The sequence below is a fragment of the Crassostrea angulata genome, chromosome 10 (assembly GCF_025612915.1).
Source record: "Crassostrea angulata isolate pt1a10 chromosome 10, ASM2561291v2, whole genome shotgun sequence".
Taxonomy (NCBI): domain Eukaryota; kingdom Metazoa; phylum Mollusca; class Bivalvia; order Ostreida; family Ostreidae; genus Magallana; species Magallana angulata.
Window position 1 is genome coordinate 10068092 of NC_069120.1, and position 20636 is coordinate 10088727.

Consider the following 20636-nt stretch of genomic DNA (forward strand, 5'->3'; position numbering starts at 1 on the left):
GGAACATCTCTGCTGTAAGAAGGGTGTATATGTTTGCTACCTCCAGTACTGAACCTGAATATCTTCAACAGATCTCCATTGTCTACCTGCTATTTGGAAAGTAGACAATGGAGATCTATCGGAAAACTCCATACTGCAAATGAGCAATTTAGGATTACTCTTGCAGCTCTCCAATTGACGAATACACCCAAGGAGTTTCTCAAATGGGATAAAAAACATTTCATTCTTGACTTGAATTTTGTCATCCACTTAAAAATCAGAGAATCTGTTCTCTTGACAAATAATCTAAAGTAGGTTTTTAATTTTTATTAATCAAGGCCAATTAGTGAATATTTTTTTTAAATTCTCAAATCAAATTGAATTTTATCTGACTGGATTTTAATAGGACAGCAAAATATCTAACAGCAGTGTATTCTAAACTCCTTTCAATCCTATGTTACCTTCATTCACAATCTGTTAAATTAAAATTTGCTTTTCTGTGATAGCTAGTATAAAGTATCAAAGAGGAACAGATTTACAAGTCTAACTTTATTAAGATTGACTTATTTCATACAAAACAGCAACAAGGACTTTTCATTGCTATACACTTTCCTTAGATAAATGTACACTGCGATTTGAAATAAGTATTCTGTCCAATTAAAAAGAAATCAAAGACAAACTGTGTATATAACATTTACTCAATAATATATCACAATAAATTGCACCGAAATGTATCTTGATTTCAAACATTCTTTTAAAATGTTTGATAAGATACAGGAATGTCTAAAAATCAGAATATCAGGAGATCCATTCATAGTAGAATTTTGTATTTTTCTGCTCGTGGAACTTTGTTGATCACCAGACGACCATCATAACTGAGGGAGGCGAATACCCAAGGGTCAGCAGTCGACCAACAGGAGGCGTAAACACTGTCCTCGTGTTCCTCATATGTGGCAATCACTCCATCCTTAAGTGGCTCCAATGACCTTTATAACAAGAAATATGGCATCTTTTAATGATGATTTAACTATTTTGATTTACAGGATAAAGCAAAAACTGGCATACATATGTACTTAGTATTATTGTTTTTTGTAGATGGAGGTACTGGGAATGTTTGATGAAATATAAATCATAATTACATATGTAACTAAACAACAGAACCAGTGATATTCTAAACTAATCTTAATGATAAGTGGTAAGAGTAGCAAGAAAGGAGGAAAGAACAAATCAATATAATACCTGGTACATCAAACTATATACCAGTAGAATGAGACCAATGCATTCTACCCAGGCAGTTTATTTTTTAGTTTACAAAGGTAATACTCATGAAATTAGGAATTAAATTATTCATTGTCTATATTTACATAGACTAATCACAATTTTTTATTTGCATGAACATATTTATAATCATTTTACAAATAAATGACTAGGATTGGGCACAAGTTAAAAAACTTTGACAATTTTTCCCCTATCAATAGTACTTTATACAGGGTTATTTTCGCCCCGTGTAATTTTCGCCCTTCTACACTTGCAAATGATTTCGCCCCGTCTTAAATTCGCCCAGACACAGTTGTTTTTTAAAAAAAATAATTGAAGACATTTGAATTCGTCAAGTCTTAAATTCGCCCGCTAACAACAAGGGTGAGAGGGACGAAAATAAAACGGGGATGGATATTTCCTCGTATACAGTAATATTTGCACCTCAGTGAAAGGTGGAATCTTCTATTATTTTTTAAAAGTGTAACATATTTCAAAATATACCTGAATCCTGAAATCATTCAAACACCATTATATTGTGTATTAATATGTACAATACATGGTCATGGTATGATTCTTCAAATTAGTTTGAAATTCAAAATTCAACCCAACCGCAGACAGCTCAATAGTCAGACTCAATGATGTGACCTTGGTCACATGTAAATAATTACATCCATTACCAACACATTCCCTTTACTCCTCACTGACTTCCATTAACTTACATTCCCTTTACTCCTTACTAACTTACATTCCCTTTACTCCTCACTAACTTACATTCCCTTTACTACTCACTAACTTACATTCCCTTTACTCTTAACTAACTTACATTCCCTTTACTCCTCACTGACTTACACTAACTTACATTCCCTTTACTCCTCACTAACTTACATTCTTCCATTTACTCCTCACTAACTTACATTCCCTTTACTCCTCACTAACTTACATTCCCTTTACTCCTCACTAACTTACATTCCCTTTACTTCTCACTAACTCACAACCTCCTGTTCCTTTGAAAGGGGACAATAAACTTAGTAAGAAGTAGATTGCATAACAGCCTTTGAAATGCGATATTCACCAAGTGATTATGAAGTTTGAGTAAAAAAGTTAGATTACTTCTCTTCCGTGTCTTCATCACTATCCTCCTCATTTTCTGCGAGATGACCGTAAGGTTCAGAGGAAAGGGAAACCACACTGTGTAGGATGACTCGACTGTCGCTGCTAGAACTCAGGAGGAGCTGGTCATGAAAATGGTTGTACTTCACGGACCACACCCTTCAAATATTAAAATCATATTTAATTGTTGGAGAGTGTGCAGAGAATGGTAGAGACTAGAGAAAACCAAATATATAAAGAGCTCTCATATATCAAGGGCTGAGCTTTAACCACACTTGTCTGAGTGTCAGAGAGAGAGAGAGAGAGAGAGAGAGAGAGAGAGAGAGAGAGAGAGAGAGAGAGAGATGCCTTTTCCTTACCAGTGTGAATGCTCTGACAGGACTTTTAGAGGCTCTGATGTGTTTCTTGTGTCCCAGAATTTAATTTTACAGTCATCACCACAACTCACCAAGTAATACTGTTTATTAGGATTGAAGTCAATATCTCTCACTAGTTGACCATGAGCATTTTCTATGTGATAAATTTGTCTGTTGAAAAAATAATAGCAAGATCCAATTATTTAAGGTTCCTGAGATTAGAAGATACTGGTTATTGTACAACACATTTATAACTTAGGCATTTTATATACCGGTATAAAAGAATTAATATTTCTTTCATTTTTTGGTCTGGTTTTGTTGTTTAAGGGGTTACTGACGAGGGACTATACATTCATATTAAAAGGACATGTGAAATAATTAGGAATACTATAACTAGAACTTGTATGTGATTTTATTAATGCAAAATAGGGGAAATGATTATGAAAAATAAATAAAAGGTATACCTTTCCTTTGTAAAAACACATGAATTAAATTCAATATAAGTTTCAAAAAATTACATGTATAAGTATCAAATCCCCTATTAAAATTCAAACTCAACAAAGTTATTCTGGCTTTAAACATGAATACTCACTGCATTGATCTTAAGTCCCATCCTCTGATACAAGAGTCATTGGCAGTGGCCACCTGTGTGCAGTTATGATGGGGATTCCATCTCACACATGTGAACTTTGGTTGACCTTTACTCTCAAGTCCTGTAGAATCTTTCACCTTGAAATAAAAAAATCCATCAGTGTGTCTATTGCCTGTTCTCATGTCTTTTACAAAGACATTAAATAAAGACAGTTTCTTTCTCAAAGTCATTTGATGAAAACAGTTTTTTAAATTTTGAGGTGCACTTAACACACAAAGCAAACCTTGGCTACAGATGATGAGGCATCAAAGTCCCAAGTGATGATATGACTGTCTGTTAGTCCTACTAGTGTAGTGGTGTCTCCTGTTGGATGCCACAATACACTGAATATAAAAAATCAATTCATACTATTGATACTTCATTTCATGGTAAAATGTAGCATTCTAACAATAATGATTTCTATGCAAGTATTCATGTGTACAGAATGGTTGCTCCACAGATGAAACAAGAGATGTTTGTGAAACACTTATGCCCCCTTCCTTGGAAACATCCACAAAGCAAATGAATGTAAACTGCAAATAACTGGAAATTTTTCTAAGTCCAAGGGGTATGACTCTGTCGAAAATTGCTCTATCATACTCAAAATCAATCTTGACCTAAATATTATTTAGATAAACCTGTTTACCAAATTTTATATCAATATGTGCACCCTCTGCAAGTAAAATGAACGTAAACTGCAAATAACTGGAATTTTTCTACGTCCAAGGGCCATAACTCTGTTGAAAATTGCTCGATCGTACCCAATAACGAACTTGACCTAAATATTATCATGATAAACCTGTTTACCAAATTTCATTCCAACATGTTCATCCTCTGTGAAGAAAATGAGCGGAAACTGAAAATAACTGGAATTTTTCTACGTCCAAGGGCCATAACTCTGTCGTAAATTGCTCGATCGTACCCAATATCAAACTTGACCTAGATATTATCATGATAAACCTGTAGGCTTTTACCAAATTTCATTCCAATAAGTTCATCCTCTGCGAACAATATGACTGGAAACTGTAAATAACTGGAATTTTTCTACGCCCAAGGGCCATAACTTTGTCAAAAATTGCTCGATCGTAATCAATATCAAACTTGACCTAGATGTTGTCATGATAAACCTGTATACCAAAATTCATTTCAATATGTTCATCCTCTGCGAAGAAAATGAACATAAACTGTTGGTGGACCAACCGACAGACAGACCGACCAACCGACTGACAGACAGCAGCAAAGCAATATGCCCTCCCTTCTTCGAAGGGGGGTTTAATAAATGGAACGTTTCAGAAAAACTATGAATTCATTTATCTAAAGGAAAACCTTATTCCATTATGGTACCTTTTCATGTCACCGTAATCTGCATTATCAAGATGACACACAAGTTCAAGAGAACTGTGGGAACTATCATCTGAACTGTCAAAATCACATGGTATCCTCCATATGGAAGCTTTCATCTCTGCCTTTGATTCTGATGCTAAAAATATTTGAAGAGATATCAAGAAAAATTGAATGCACAATATTTTAAGCAATAACAAGGTACATGTACAACATATGAACACAATAGAGAGGTTGAGATTTAAAACGTGTATGGGTACGCGTACGTGTGTTAGAACTACATGTACACGTTTTTGTAATTTATCAGTTGAGATTTCTTAACTGGTAGGATATAAATGTGTACGTAAATCGACGCAGTTTTGTGACATGAATTTATATACAAATGTAGTTAATTCCAAGTAAATTGTAAATTTCTTATCAATTTTCATGCAAATGAAGTTTAAAAATCTATATAATGTATTACAAGAATACATTTACTCATCAATAAGATTTTATTTGTTGTATAAAGCTACACGTTTGTACTTACGTGTAGATGACACTCTACAAGTTTAGAGAACGTGTAGAAACCATGTCGTCACAAAAACTGATGACGTAATACGCGAAGAATTTAGGTGATTCCCCTAGTTCACGTACACGTACCCGTACACGTTTGAAATCTCAACCTCTCTATTAACAAGTAGAATACAGTTTGTAGACATCAGCAGTGTTTTCTACCAAATTTTATTGAATTACAGACATTTATTTGTAGCTCTACATCTCTGGACATCAAAATAATGCATGAAGCAGAAATGAAAAAAAAACAAACATTACAAGCCAAGAAAACACATACCGTAACAAACTGAATGAAAGCTATGAGAAAAAGTTTATATCATAAAGTTTCAAAATTACTTTTGTTGTAGCAAGTTGTGAGTAAGTTTTTGTCAACAGTTGATGCTGTAAGGTTCCATATTTCACCATCTCGATGTAAAAATATATTTTTGTTGAGAACATTGCTTTCATCATCAAAATCAATATGATGAACCTATTAAAATAATGAGAAGATTTTTATTAAAAAACAGATTTAACAATCTAATTTTATACTTTAAAATGTATTAAAACAAAAATCTACAATGTGATGTCAAAGCAGGGAAGTACATGCACAATGTGCACTTAGAAAGAATATTCTTACCCTGACCAGGATATGTTCAGGTCATAGTAAGAATTTGTCCCATATATATAATGTAGAAGCCACAAAGTGGATATACTTTGTGTCAATTTTACATCTGTTAATTAAAAACAATCTGCCGGGGAAAGACACATAAGTATGCATTATAAACCTCTTTGAATACGGTATGTGTGTGTCATTAGGTCCACCAAATATCCATTGTAATGTGTCATGGCATTTTGAGAATACACTATTTCCACTTTCAAAGGTGACATTAAACGTTCTAGGTAAAGATTTTCTAGTTAATACAATAAATGTGGTAATGAAATGAGCATTTACAATGTAGGTATTTGAAACCATTTTTTTATTTGCTACGAAGTAAGTATAAGGGACAAATTCTATCAAATACCTTGGTCTGTAGGACATGTCATTTTTTAAAATGATAAAACATTCTATCCAGACTATCATATACTATGCATGTAGCTGTATATACAAGGGATACTTAAAACAGAATACCTGATTCTCAGACCTGAGAGACTGTGTTCCAACAAGAAATCTGATTTGTTCAGTTTCTGCTGTCTGAGCTGAAATTGTCCTTGCCTAAAAAGATATAACAAATTTACTGTAAATGTGCCTGTCATTTATACAGCCGGGTAGAGAGTAATCCTAGATTCCTCTGACTGTAACCCCCGCTTTTATTATAATTCCCCCGCAAGTCACAATAATAAAAGCGGGGGTTAGAGTCAGAGGAATCTCAGATTAGGTAAAGTACCGATCAGACCCAACCTAACACCAGAGTAAACCCCAACTAAACCCAGGTTTACTTTTGGGGTTTACTTGTTCAAAATTTGGGTCCACTTGGGGTTTATTTGTGGTTTACGTTGGGTTTACTTGGAAATTGCTTTTGAGGCCAACTGTATGCACTGAAGTGTGAAGTAGACCCAGATTTCATCTTACAATCTACTGCCTGTAATTCCTGCCCATTGTATATTCCGAATACACAGTTAGCGTCTGCTTAATCAGGGGTATACTTCTGGCCGCGTTTACTTTATGTGTCCACTCTAGGTTTACTTAGGGTTTACAGTTACTCTATGTCCACTCTTGTAAACCCGGAGTAAACCCAGAGAAAACGCAGAAAGTAAATCCAGGGTTTAGTTGGGGTTAACTTTCTGTTAGGTTGGGTCTGATCAGTATACTGATCGATTGTGAGGGTAGAGTATATTTGGATCTAATCAATAATGCATAATAAACCCGTTAAAAGCGTTAATTAAAATGAAGCAATCGTTTAAATTTAAACAGGAAATGTTATTAAATATGTTTAAGCATCCAACATATTTATGAAATACCTGGAATTCTAATCCATAGATGACAGGTGCCTCATCTTCCATGGTGTTCCGTCTTCAGTTGTCGCAAAATGATCTCTAAAAAATAGTAAGATTCAATTTACTACCAATCAATCGAATAAATAGATGAAATATTAAAGATAACTGTAAAATTAAGGCATCTTACATTGTCATCCGGAAATAACAACGAAGTGAAGTGAATTCGTCAGAAAATAATTTTACGACATGTGCCGTAAGTTAGAGAGCCATTTGGACTGTAAATGTCAAGTGAAACTGCAAGGTGGGTATTATATCATTTTCAGTGTGTCTGGGAAACTCATTGAGCGTTAATCTGATGCATACGGTAACCTACTTTATGAAAGCAATGATATTAGAAATAACCGATGTTTGCTTACGTTTTTCAACTGTTTTTGGATGTTACTAGATTTTTATCTGTATCAGTATTGTGAAAATGGGAGAAGTCTACAGAACACGTTTTATTCGAACTTAAAGTAATGAATGACGCAACTTTGAACTACAGTATACCTAGTTTCCTCTACCATGACAGTTGAGTATTGCGTCAATTTCAAATGACAGTGTTACTTAAGCAATAAGTCAAGGGGTATCAGGAGAACTTTGATCATACCCTGGAGAATCTATACTGGCGTGCGACCACTTCCTGCCGAGTACCATTTCTCGCCAGTACATTGTGACATCATTTTATCAACACATAAAATTATATACGAAAAATGACGTCACAATGTACTGCCGAGAAATGATTCTCGGGGAGAACTGGTCGCACGCCAGTATCCATGTAGAGAGTAATGGGTTCTATAAGAGGACTTGTACTTGGTTACGAGTTATCTTAAAGAATCTATACCTTAGAGAACTTGTACCCCTAATTTTATATGAATTGGACCTTTTACGGCTAATGCACAATTAGATGCCATACATGTCGACAATTATATTTTACATATAACATTCTCATAGAGAACTATAGTATCCTACTTTCCATAGGTACAGAATTCCAGGGTAGGAGTTCTCCAACATTCAAAACTCCCGGGCTATAGTCTTCATTGCATAATTATAGGCATTATATGGAATCATTTGAATTTGTGGGGGTAAAGTTTTAAGGGATGGTACTTTTGTACAGGTTCAGGGGGATGTAATTTCATGAATTGACTTAAATCAAATTTTATAATTCATAAGGGATGTAATTTTGTGTAGGAGGGGTACTCATAAAGTCTACCTTGAATATTCATAATATCACAGTAATATGAAAGAATGAAATGAAATGGCTAGTGCATGGTTTTTCTAAGAGTCAGAATTAATATTTTGAAGTTAAGAAAATATTTGTGCAGATAAGATTAAACGTTAAGTACCATTGCGTACCTTAAGCATTCATGTTTTCTTATCTAAAATTTAGCTAGATAAACTGCCTAAATGTTTTCATCGAGATATTTTTCCTCAATCTGTAGATGGCTGAAGACAGAATAGGTGATGTTTTAGAGGATGACTTCTTTGATGATAGTCAGCTTGATGACAGCCTTGTCTCCTCTCAGTATACCAATCACATTACTCACTCTGCAACATCAGACACACTGGATTCCGTAGCTCTTGAACCAATGATAGAGGAATTGTCATTACTAGAGGACTCAAATGAAAACCCTCTGGGTAATGCAGAGCCAGAAGAGAATGCGGATTCTAGGATACCAGTCTCAAATGTAGAAAAAGGACCAGAGACAGAGAAACAGGATACAGATGTGCCCATAAATCTAGATGAAATCACCATAGAAACACAAGAAAAACCTCAACATAGTCCTGTGAAGGAGACGGTCAACATCAGTAGCTACTTCAGTAGTGGGGATCAAGAGAATGACCCTTTTAGTATTCTAGGTGCTGAGCATGATCAAAAGGAAGATGTATTTAGCTCTCTTGGAGCATCACAAGCAGAAGAGGTACATCAGGTGCAGACTGAAGGCAAAACTGAAACAAATATTTCAAAACAAAGTGACATCAAAAAGCCTGAAACAAAACAAAATGATGAAGTAATTGTCCACCATGATGCTTTAGAAGCAAGACTTTCAATGGAGGAGGCTGAGAGTGTTGAGTTCCAAGTTGTCCCCGAGAATGATTTAAATATCATGGAAGCTTCCATGCAGCTCATAGATGATAAAGAAGATTTTGAATCCTTTACAGCAGAAAGTGGTCCAGCAGATATTGACTTAGCTATTGGTGGAATGACAGATGTCCATCATAACGAACGGAAAAGAACCATCTCGGAAACAAATCACCCAGAGTACAATTCACAATTGTCAGTATCCAGTCAACATTCCCAGGGTCCAGTACCATCTCCTCCCATAATTCCCTCACCTGTCAATCAACCATTCAGTGGACCACCCTTGTCGACAGTCAATGTCTCACCATTAATGACACCAAGCAAGCCACTTCTCCCTTCAGCATTAACAGGTAAAAATATGTACTGTAGAAAATAAAAACTATTGCCTAGATAAATTAAACAGAGATTTTTTATCATACAAAAATGTTTGAACAGATATTAGTGTATCTTTTTTGGTACCTAACTACAAAATGTATTGCCTGTGTTCATAGAATAGCTTTTCTTCATCAGATGAAAATGAGGCAACATCACAAGGGACTCTGGACATAGAGAGTAGTGCCACAAACACATTCCAGTCTCCACAAAGTTTAGACACTGCAGATCCATTCACAGTCAGTTTACTGATGAGTGAGTCTGACAGACAGCATGATGCTTGGATTCCCTCAGATGCCACACGGAAAACCCTGCTTACAATAGCTACTAGTGTACCTGGTACTTACGTCCCTACCCCTGAGGAGCTGAGCACACCTGGTATTGTAGTGGATGAACCACAGGTACACTGCCTTCTATAAACCACACACACTAAGAGAACCTATATAAGTATTTGAAATAAGATGAATTCTTTTGTCAGTGGATTATTGCTGATTTTATGAAAATTAAGTTAATTTTTATACGACAGGGTGACCCTGTGCGTGATCTAGTGTTCAGATACATGGGGGAGCAGGAAGCCATAAAGAGACAGATTCTGTCAGTGGACAGTGTCACTCAGGATATAGATGGACTCAAAGCTCTCATTGTGAGTATATATACTGTGATAATACATATACCGGTACACTGTTTACAGGTATATTATAAGATAGCACCAGAATATGATGAAATTTTGTTTACTTGGTTTAATAACTGTGTAGACATTGGAATACAAGTGCATATTGTTTACTTCCAACAGAAAGGAGGGTGTTATCGGTCGGCAATAGACATGTGTCGTCGTTTGTTGACCTCGGCTGGTCAGGGTCCAGGGAAATTAGGGGAGGTTACTCAGCACACAGTGCACACATTGCAGGTAATTTGTAGATTTTGGAAATATAGAATTGACATGAGATTAAATTAACTTAAAAGCAGTGTTAAAGCACCCGTGTTATAGCTATTGAAACATCAATATATATTGTATAATTCTAATCAACATTAATTACAAGGTAGATTCAGTTGCATGTACTGGTACATGTACTAGCTTTAAATAACATTGAACTATTAAACATATTGTAGGATATATTTATTTTGTATTAATCATTGTTATAAAAGGATATACTCATTGATACATACAGATATGGTTTTGTCGTTTTACCTTATTGGTAAAACTGAGACTGTACAGTGTAGCCGAGACAGAGATGCAAGCATTCCAGACGTTGGACACACCAGACTTGTACTTTGAGTTCTCCCCTCACATTTATCCAGGTCGCAAAGGTAGGAATGGAGCTCATGTCAGACTTTGAATGAATACATGGTATTACACATAATCAGCTGTCGGCTAAACACTTTGTCTTTTTACAGGATCCATGGTTCCGTTTGGTATGAGGCTTTTACATGCTGAGATTCCACATTATATGGGTAGATCACAGGAAGCCCTAGATAGGCTCTACTACATTCTGGCTGTCACTCAAAAGGTGGGATCTTAGCATTCATCTTGTTCTCTGTACTTTGAGTACGTAGCACATGCATGTATGAACAATCAGTTTTAATTCAGAAAAGAGTTCAGAAATGGATGCATTATCTACTTATGTAAATGCTTTATGCAAAGAAAACATTTCCAGGCACTATGAAGATATCTATAAAATTGTCTTGCATGCTATAGCCTTTATGTTATAATTTTTTTTTGTCTGTCATTTGATTTCATTTTGACTGTATGCCAACATGGTGATGTCAATAAATTTATAAACCATTGAATTCAATTAAGTACCAGAATTTACAATGTTTCAGATACTGAGAAATCTTCAGGATGGGTATGCGGAGGATGGAAGTGCAGTTCAACTTAGTGAGGAAGGCAGGAAAGGTATTCTTCGAAAATTATGGAAATCATGTGTAATCTTAAATTTACATCATTATGCATTTTAATTTCTTAGATTAAAATAAATTTATTACTTATCATATCCCTTAACATGAGCCTTATAAGTTAAGTGTTGTACATATAGTTGTGCTGCTTTTCTGCTGACAAACTTCTTGTTTAAAACTACCAGAGCTAAAATGTGGTTTTGTATAGAATTTATTATGTTGTTGAAAAAGAATCTTTACCGTACATTTGTAAACTTATTTTTCAGGATCTTTGGGAATTTGGCAGGAACGTGAAAGACAAGTGCTCTATGTCATTGGAAATACTTTCTTATCATTACGAGTAAGATTATCTCCATTCTCATGATAATATTCCTATTTTAAATTTGAATGTAATTTTCTTTTAAAATGTAAAATTTTATGTGTAATACACCTATAGTACCTCATGTGTAGCTTTGATGTAACACAGAAGCTTTATCTTGATAAACAGTGGTATTAGTTTTACAGTACACCAGTACATTCACTTCTGTATAACATAATGCATGTGTATTTTTTTCCTCTTTTCAGGATTATGAAGCAGCCATGACAACATACAATACTTTACTGGAAAAAGACCCCACAAGGAAGTCAGGGTTACTGAGTGGAATGGGTCGCATATATTTACAGGTAAATAAATTCTTAAGTACCGGTACGGGGTAAATGTGGCTAAATTATTACATGTACATGCATTTCACATTTACCAATTCTCAAATGCCTATGAAAACTAAACTGATGGTTGTTATTTAAATAACATTGAAAGTGGACAAATTTTGTTTTTAATTGTCAATTGTCAATAATTTTACAATAAACACATTCACACACGTATGTTTTTATAGATGGGGAATGTTGACAAGGCAAAAGAGTGCTTTAAACAGGCTGAAGTTATTTCCAACAGTAGTGAGAAATTTATACTATGTAGAAATTTTATCAACAGGTAAGTACAGTGCATGTAGATTTATGCTGCAAGGAAATGATATAAACAGTTTTGTTTGTTGGCAGTTCATTCAGTTACTGTGAAATCTATGATACAATCACAGTAAATTTGAACACATCATTGCAACAATACTCCTGTCATAAAAGCTGAATCAAAGGAACTTCAACTCTTATTACAGGGGACTGGAAGCCATGTGTCTGAACAATTTCTCTGATGCATACCAGAATTTTAAAAAGGCTGTAGAAGCTGATCCAACCAACACCTCAGTAAGATATACATGTATTTTAAAATGATTATTATTTTACGAATCAGAGAGGAATGTAAATCAGTTGATTCCTGTTTCTTCCGTTACAGGCTGTCAACAATATGGCTGCCTGTTCCCTATATCTAGGAAAACTGATGGATGCTTTGAAGACCCTGGAAGTCTTGGTTCATGAGGATCCAGTGAGGAATCTACACGAGGGGGTGTTGTTTAACCTGTGCACTCTATACGAACTTGAATCATCACGCGCTCTACACAAGAAACAGGCTCTTCTAGACCTTGTCAGTAGACACAAGGGAGACGGCTTCCCAGCGGCTTGTCTTAAAATGGCCTAAATATTTGGGCACATGTTAGTGGCTTTGTGCAATATAAACTAATTAATTAAATACAATTTGCATTGTCGATGTTTTAATGTATTGTAGTAGTGGACGTCTTATTTCATAGGTACATGTGTACATCCATGGAAAGATGAGTAACATATTTCTCTTACTAGGGAAATAAAGATAATTATCTCAACACTAGTCTTTATTTGTTTGTTATAATTGCTTTGTACAGTACTACATGTACATGGTTCATTTCAAGTCATATCACAGTGCTTGCAAAGAGAACATAGGTTTTCTTCACACACATACTTTTGACATGAATTCAGCACACCATTATACATGTACATATACTAATTATGGGATAAGTGCTTGTGGTATGCAAAATGTACCTTTTATTTCTATCCCATCTCGGGAACACAGATGGACACCCAAAATTCACTGTTTTTAATCTTTTATTTAATGCAGCCATTCTTAATGAATTTTCATTAAGAAACATCTGAAATGTCATTCTGTGTTAATACATGACTACCTATGCATGTTCACTGTACACTAAACAAGTTTAGTAGTTGGGGCTATATGGACCGTGGATATCGGCCTGGATAGCTCAGTGGTAGAGCTCCTGACTAAAGTTACAGGGGTCCCTGGTTTGATTCCTGGTCCAGCCATATGTTTTCAATATTCTTCCTTTCCTATTACATTTGGTGCCGTGACCTGCCCCTGGAACTGACAGGTTAACTCCTGCCAGGGGAAGAACCTGGGGTGATCTTCCAGAGTGACAATCATTTAAGGAGGAAGGAATGTAGTAGTTGGGGCTATATGGACCGTGGATATCGGCCTGAATAGCTCAGCGGTAGAGCTCCTTACTAGAGTTACAGGGGTCCTGGGTTTGATTCCTGGTCCAGCCATATGTTTTCAATATTCCTCCTTTCCTATTACACAAGTGAACTGTTATTCACTTCACTTTAAAAATGAATTAAATTTTTCCCTTAGAGTCAAGTTGTTTTTATAGGGGATGTAATTATAATTTTGTCACTTATGAGCAAAAATGTATGCCAACTAGAGACAACATATAAATCTGACTGAATGTGTGATAAGTACATGTACAACAAACTAAATTTAATCCACCTAAATAAGGAACTTATATGTTATATTCTGTTGTAAATGCTGTTGTCCAAAATCCCATCACATTTTAAATGTATATTTTACATGTTTGACACATTCCTAATGATTTAAAGCCTGTGTAAAAAAGAAAGAAATGAGCATTCACTGGTAAATTCTTTTATTTTCGTAAAAAGCTACTGATTCCATTTAAACCAGCGATCTTCAAAGTTGACAGATTCCATATTTAGATCTTCTCTCTCTTTATCATCATCTGCATTGTCAAGTTTGAATATGTCCTCTCCTAAATGCTGTTGAGTAGAAGTGTTTTTAAAATATTTCTTCTTTGATTACAAAGTATGGTACATGTAATAGATTTACTGGTATGTATACGAAATACAACTTACCTTTTTAGCACAAGCTAAGCACGATTCTGATGGATTCAGCTTTTCTATGTCCGCCTCAATCTGTAAATTAGAAGTTTGCTCACAAAAAAATATACGTATACAGGTACATACATGTAGTATGATGTATTTCAGAAATTGTTATAAATATTTGATATTTGATATACCTCTTTAATAAGTCCTTGGTGTCTTTCTTTGACAAATGAAGCCACAGATGTTCTAACACTTCTTATAAGTAATCTGAAAATACAATTGTCTTTACTTCTAGATACGGTTACTAAAACTGTGTAAAATTACTGTTCCTTAAATTTTCAATCTTTTTCACTTTCTCACTGAATTAAAGAACGCATCATACCTGGCCCTAACAAGGCATGTCAGAAGTTTTATGTATTCTATGCTTTGTTTTTCTAATTTTGTTAACTCTCTTAGACAAAATTTTTGACAGAAACACCTCTTCAGCATCAACCAAAACTCTGCATTGAATGGATGTAACATAATCAGCTGTTTTAGTGTGGTCTCTTCACCTATATAAAAACATTAGGCAATTTGATGGATCTGAAATCTTTTGCACGTGTCTACAATGGATAAGGATGGACCATAAGATTTTGTATGTTACCTCCTACATCACTCTGTTTATGCTGTATCTGTTGTAGAAGAATACAAGCTTGTGTTGTTTGGTCTGCATTTGTGCTGGTATTTAACTGCAAGATTAAGATTTTTTTTGTTTGTATACCTGGTATATACCTTCAGTAATAATGATATTTTTTAAAATGCTACAAACTGTCAAACATGAAAATTTGAAGTCTTACTGATCGATAAAAATATTTACATGATAGTAGGCAAAAAGTTAATCAAAGATCCACAAGAAACTGTGCAAGAGATTACCAAGTTTTGAGCAAGATCAACAGCCTCCGCTGTTTTATCTAAGGCCACATAACACCTGGCTATCGATTCATTTAAATCATGACGCATACATCTGTTGGTCATTGGAAGGCTTTCTGTGAAACATCATGATATAAGCACATTTTATTTATGTATTAGTGAATAAAAGTGTGAATAAATGGACTTGTTCAAAGAAAGATTCCCCATTCATGAATGTACAATAGTACGAATTAGTGTCAATCAAATTTTTAATTGTTTGTTGGCTTTAGCTAGTCAGATGAAAATAATGTTATTCTTTGTTTTATGCTAACACTCTCAAATTTTTTATAAATAAACTAAAGATTTGCTTAATTCAATTGATGAAACCAACCCAGTGCTTGTCTGTAGCATAATAGAGCCTCTTCATACTGTTTATTGTAGTATTTGTGGTCTCCTCTGAATTTACATATATTGGCTGTTGTTTCTGCATCCAGAATTTCACAATGTTCAAACCACTGAAAAATGATAAAGATGGCTTGATTGTGAACTGTTAGCAATCCACTGTTTTTCAAAACAAAAAAATTAAAATCATGAAATAAAATAATAAATGTATAAACTCATAATAAAAAAGTTATCCGATGTTTTTTTTTTTTTAAATGTTTTTTTTTCAAATGAAACTTCTCCAAATAATACGACTCTACCAATTAGGCTACATGCAGAAATGTTATATGTAATTCTACAAATCCTTGATTTCAAACATACGACTACTGTTCAAACTTCTTGCATAAAAGTGTAAAAGTACAAGACAGTGTCTATGCATTAGTAGGAAAAGTTTTCCAGCATATTGTAATTATATTTTTATATTTGCATATCCATTGTCTTTCCCACTGTAAGTCCAAATGGAGGAACTGCAATTATTTTTCTATAATTGCAATTGCTCTGTCTGTATACTACGACGTCATAAAGGTGTGACATCATATACTTTTCCATGACGCTATAGATTTAAACCACTATACGATACATCATGTGTTTTTCTCCAACTTCATTTAATTTATGTATTTAATTAAAACATGTCTTATAATAACATTTTAAAGGAATTACTGTTATAACATATCATTGATTCTGTTACAATTCTATGTGAATTTAAAAGATTCATTATAGTCTGAATGTTTATTCTTGATGCAATAGCTAAATGTCAAGGTCTAGGCTAATACAGGGTATTTGCGAGTGGTAAAATACAAATATAAGTAATAAACAACGATTATTTAGTGAACATGGCGTTATGAATAGCAACTGCTCTGCTGGCATATTTTCCATGATGCGCTAGTGCGCATCATGGAATATGCCAACAGAGCAATTGCTATTCATAACGCCATGTTCACTAAATAACGTTGTTTATTTCTTAAATGAAATGTGTAAGAAGTTTCTGCCAAAATTCAGTAATAATTTTCGTGTTACAATATTAATGCTACATGTATATATAAAGACCTGTAGCAAATATTGTTGGAACGGTGTACCCCCCCCCCCCCCTCCAGGTATTCTTCCTACCTATGAATCGACCAAGTTGATATCGATGGTCCATTTGTCTTCATTCTTAAGCTGTACGAAAGCACAGTCAATTTGCAAGATATAAAGAAGAAAGTAAGGTTTGGTTGGAAACAAGCGGTCATGCTATGAAATTAAAATACCTCCGTTTAACATTTCAAACGGCTTACCAATGGGCCACAGACTTTGGCATTATAAGATTTTAATCCAGACTTTTTATCACTGGTTTTCTTTTCTTCTATTAAGTCTGTGTCTTCAAAATCCAATCCTAATTCCATTTCATAAATAATTTTCTTTAATTTTAAAACGAGAAGTCTGTAGACGACACTAAAATTAAAATGCAATTATGTAGATTATTTATTTCCGGAGTAAACTTTTTCGGTCTTGTTTAAAAAATACTAAAAAGCTGTGGACTGACTTTAGTTAAATATTACGAAAGCCCATTGAGCTCATTTTCGTAGGTAAATAAAATATTTTTTTCTCGAATAAACGCAAAACTTTCGCGATATAACGCGTTACCTTCGCGAATAAACGCGTTACTTTCGCGAATAAACGCGAAACTTTCGCGATATAACGCGTTACTTTCGCGAATAAACGCGAAACTTTCGCAAATAATATGAATATTGTCATTTCATATAACAACCCCTATGAAGAACAATTACTGAAAACAAAGATATTAATTTAAAATAAAACAAAATTAACCTAATAGAAATTGATATGAATTCAAACGTAGGAAATCTTTAAAATCTTAGTACTGATTTTCAAAGGACATAATGCATCGCGCTTCTCACATCTTATATAGAAGTAATTACCCATTAAAAAAACAAACAAACAAATCGAAGTCAAACAACTTCCCTTCAGTAAAGAACCATAAAGTAAAATTTTTAATCAGGCTTTGATATATGAGGCGCCGTTTTAATATTTTTGAGGTATTATCCGATATCCAAAAAAATATTTGATATCAATAATTCAAATTAATGATATCAGAAAATAATTCTTGATATCAAAAAATATATTTTGTGATATTAGATAATAATTTTTTGATATCACAAATTCGAATTCTTGATCTCAAAAAATGATTTTCTGATTTCACAAAATAAATTTAAATGGTATTCCTTAAATGGCGTCGCATAATATAAAGGAATCATACTGGCGTACAGTTAGCGCTTTCAATACATTAGACCAGAATTATCAAAAACATTAATTAATTTTTACATTTAAAAAATATTCAAATAAAAACAACAATTTCGTGTCAAGGGAATATTCATTAAATATGTGAAATTAATTCGCCATTTTATTTGAATTTCTGATATCATAAAATACAATTCTTGATATCAAAAAATTTGTTTGAATTTCTGATATCAAAACTCATTTTCTGATATAAAAAAATCGAATTTCTGATATCAGAAGAAGATTTTTTGATATCACAAAATCAATTTTTTGATAAAAAAACAATGGATCGTATTTATTGATAACAAGAATTCGAATTTCTGATATCAGAAAATGAATTTTTGATATCAGAAATTCGATTCTTGATATCAAAAAATATTAGAAAATACCTCAAATATATCAAAATGGCGCCCCATAGTGATATGGCTGCATGCAAAAAAAAAAATTCTGAATTCTATAACGTTGGATTTATTCATCTTATTTTCAGACATATATATCTTCTCTGTGATAATATAAGTACCCACAGTACAAAACACATTTAATGTTTAGTATGTGTATGGGATAATATGCAATGGGTTGTGTATGGGTTCACGAGTATTTCCATGATCAACATATTACTGTCATATTTTACAACAAATTGATGTATTTTCCTCACTTTACACTTCATAATTGAATAAGGAAAAATAATCAATTGCTATAATTGGTATACCAAATCATGGCTTTAAACTCTTAATCATCAGCCCAGTGTAATATTGGGTAGCTATTGAATTTATTCCTATATGTTTTTGACATTTTAGACATTTATAGTTTTATTTGCAACTAAAAATAGTAGCTGCTTCTGGTAAATGGCAGTTGGACACACTGCACAAATCTTCGAATTCATATCTTGATACACACATACCAGCAATAACTCCATTTAATACACGTATAATCAAAGATAAGTATGTCTCTCTGTCTACCATTCTCTTTCTCACACTCTTAATAAAAGAAAATATGAATACAGGTATGTAGCATTTTTATTTACTATGAAACAGAAATGCTCATGCTTTTTTAATCTATTTACAATTCAATCCTCTTGCAAACAAAAGAATTTCACTTATATCAGATAAATTAAAAATAAATTACAGTTACAATTGACTATTCACAATAAGAAAAAAATCAACAAAGAATATGAATCCAACAGGTTTTTTTTAAAATTAACAAAATTAATATGTACGTATTGTAACAAGCGAAGAAGCTGTAAGGATACAATCATGCACTATTTGTATTCTCCGAAGATGAAACCTATTACACAATGCTCAATACTAGATCTATCAACATACTGTACAAGTACAGTGAACCATTCAAATAAAATTACATTTCAACTGTCTATTATACCCCAAATGAGTAAAATCGGATCTTTCAACGGGGAACAATCATACTCTGTAATGTAAAACAGATCCATATTCCTCACAGGTTATCTGGTTCAGGTGAAACATTCATCAAGATCATGTTAATGTTTGAAGCAGACACTGATGATCATGATACTGCACAGGTTAGAGATCACAACGAAAATCAAAGCAATTAATATGGACAAAATCACAGGTATTGTACAGAACTAGCACCAGTAGACCTTTTTTTGATCTACAAGTTGAGACAATGAGTATATTTGTAGTATAATGCATACATGTAATAATAAACCCATAACTATTAAAAAAAAAATTGTTGTATACTTGGTATATATATGTATTACAAGGAAAAATTTTGAAAATTCAGAAACAGCACTAAAAATTTGATAGAATGGATGTACATTGTAAAATATACTGAGGTATAAAATTGTCCATTAAAATACTTGAATGTGTAAAATTTAATTAAAGAATTAAACTTCTTAATAAGGACATCCTGTTCGCTGAATGTTCTCCTGTTCTAATAGAGAGAACCAGTCTACCGGGGTGGAGTCTATCTTGAAGTTTCTTAGACAGCCCTCAAATCCCTCTGCTGTTCCTTCCATCTGATTAAATGAAGCTATCTGCTTCACTGCATAGTCTGTAATACAAGAATTAACAATTTGAATGTGTTTCAACTAAATTCATGAATTTAAAGTTGTATAAGAAGTAACCTTTCATTGAACAAAATGCCAAATGAACAAAAATTATAAAAATTCTCACATTTCAATTTCATTTACTAGGCCCCGAGACCCAATTCTGAGATTAGTTCTCCACAGATCAGATAATAAATTCTAACATGAGCTGATTTGTTTGATATTTATTTACTCATACAAGTTATAAAATTATTTCAAAAGTATAAATCCATTTAGAATTTTGACTTTAGACTTCTCATATGATGATTTTGGGCTTTGATTTACTTTATAAAAAAATCTTTTTAATATTTGGAATGCTTTTTTTAAAAGTATGCTTAATTCATTTGAGAAAAAATGACTCTCTGACTTGAGAATTGTTCATTTCAACAAAACCCATAATAAAATAGGAGACTGTTT

General features: G+C 33.5%; 1 protein-coding gene and 1 non-coding gene across 7 annotated transcripts in view; one reads left to right on the top strand and one right to left on the bottom strand.

Moving 5' to 3' along the window:
* Window positions 1-659: 659 nt before the first annotated feature.
* Window positions 660-20636, bottom strand: part of LOC128168336 (laminin subunit alpha-2-like) — a 63343-nt gene continuing 43366 nt past the window's right edge. For 5 of the 6 annotated variants that reach the window (XM_052834570.1, XM_052834571.1, XM_052834569.1 and 2 more), the window contains one exon: window positions 19159-20185. In XM_052834570.1, coding sequence (XP_052690530.1) covers window positions 20028-20185 — 158 coding nt within the window. In that variant the 3' untranslated portion in view covers window positions 19159-20027. Of the gene's footprint in view, window positions 966-2349; window positions 2509-2708; window positions 2877-3297; window positions 3435-3580; window positions 3681-9981; window positions 10074-14587; window positions 14648-15469; window positions 15583-15836; window positions 15961-17160; window positions 17259-19061; window positions 19138-19158; window positions 20186-20636 lie in introns of those variants that run through there. The other variant, XM_052834574.1, reaches the window with a different exon arrangement.
* Window positions 13675-13747, top strand: Trnaf-aaa (transfer RNA phenylalanine (anticodon AAA)). Its single transcript has one exon. It is a non-coding gene; the product is annotated as a tRNA-Phe (tRNA).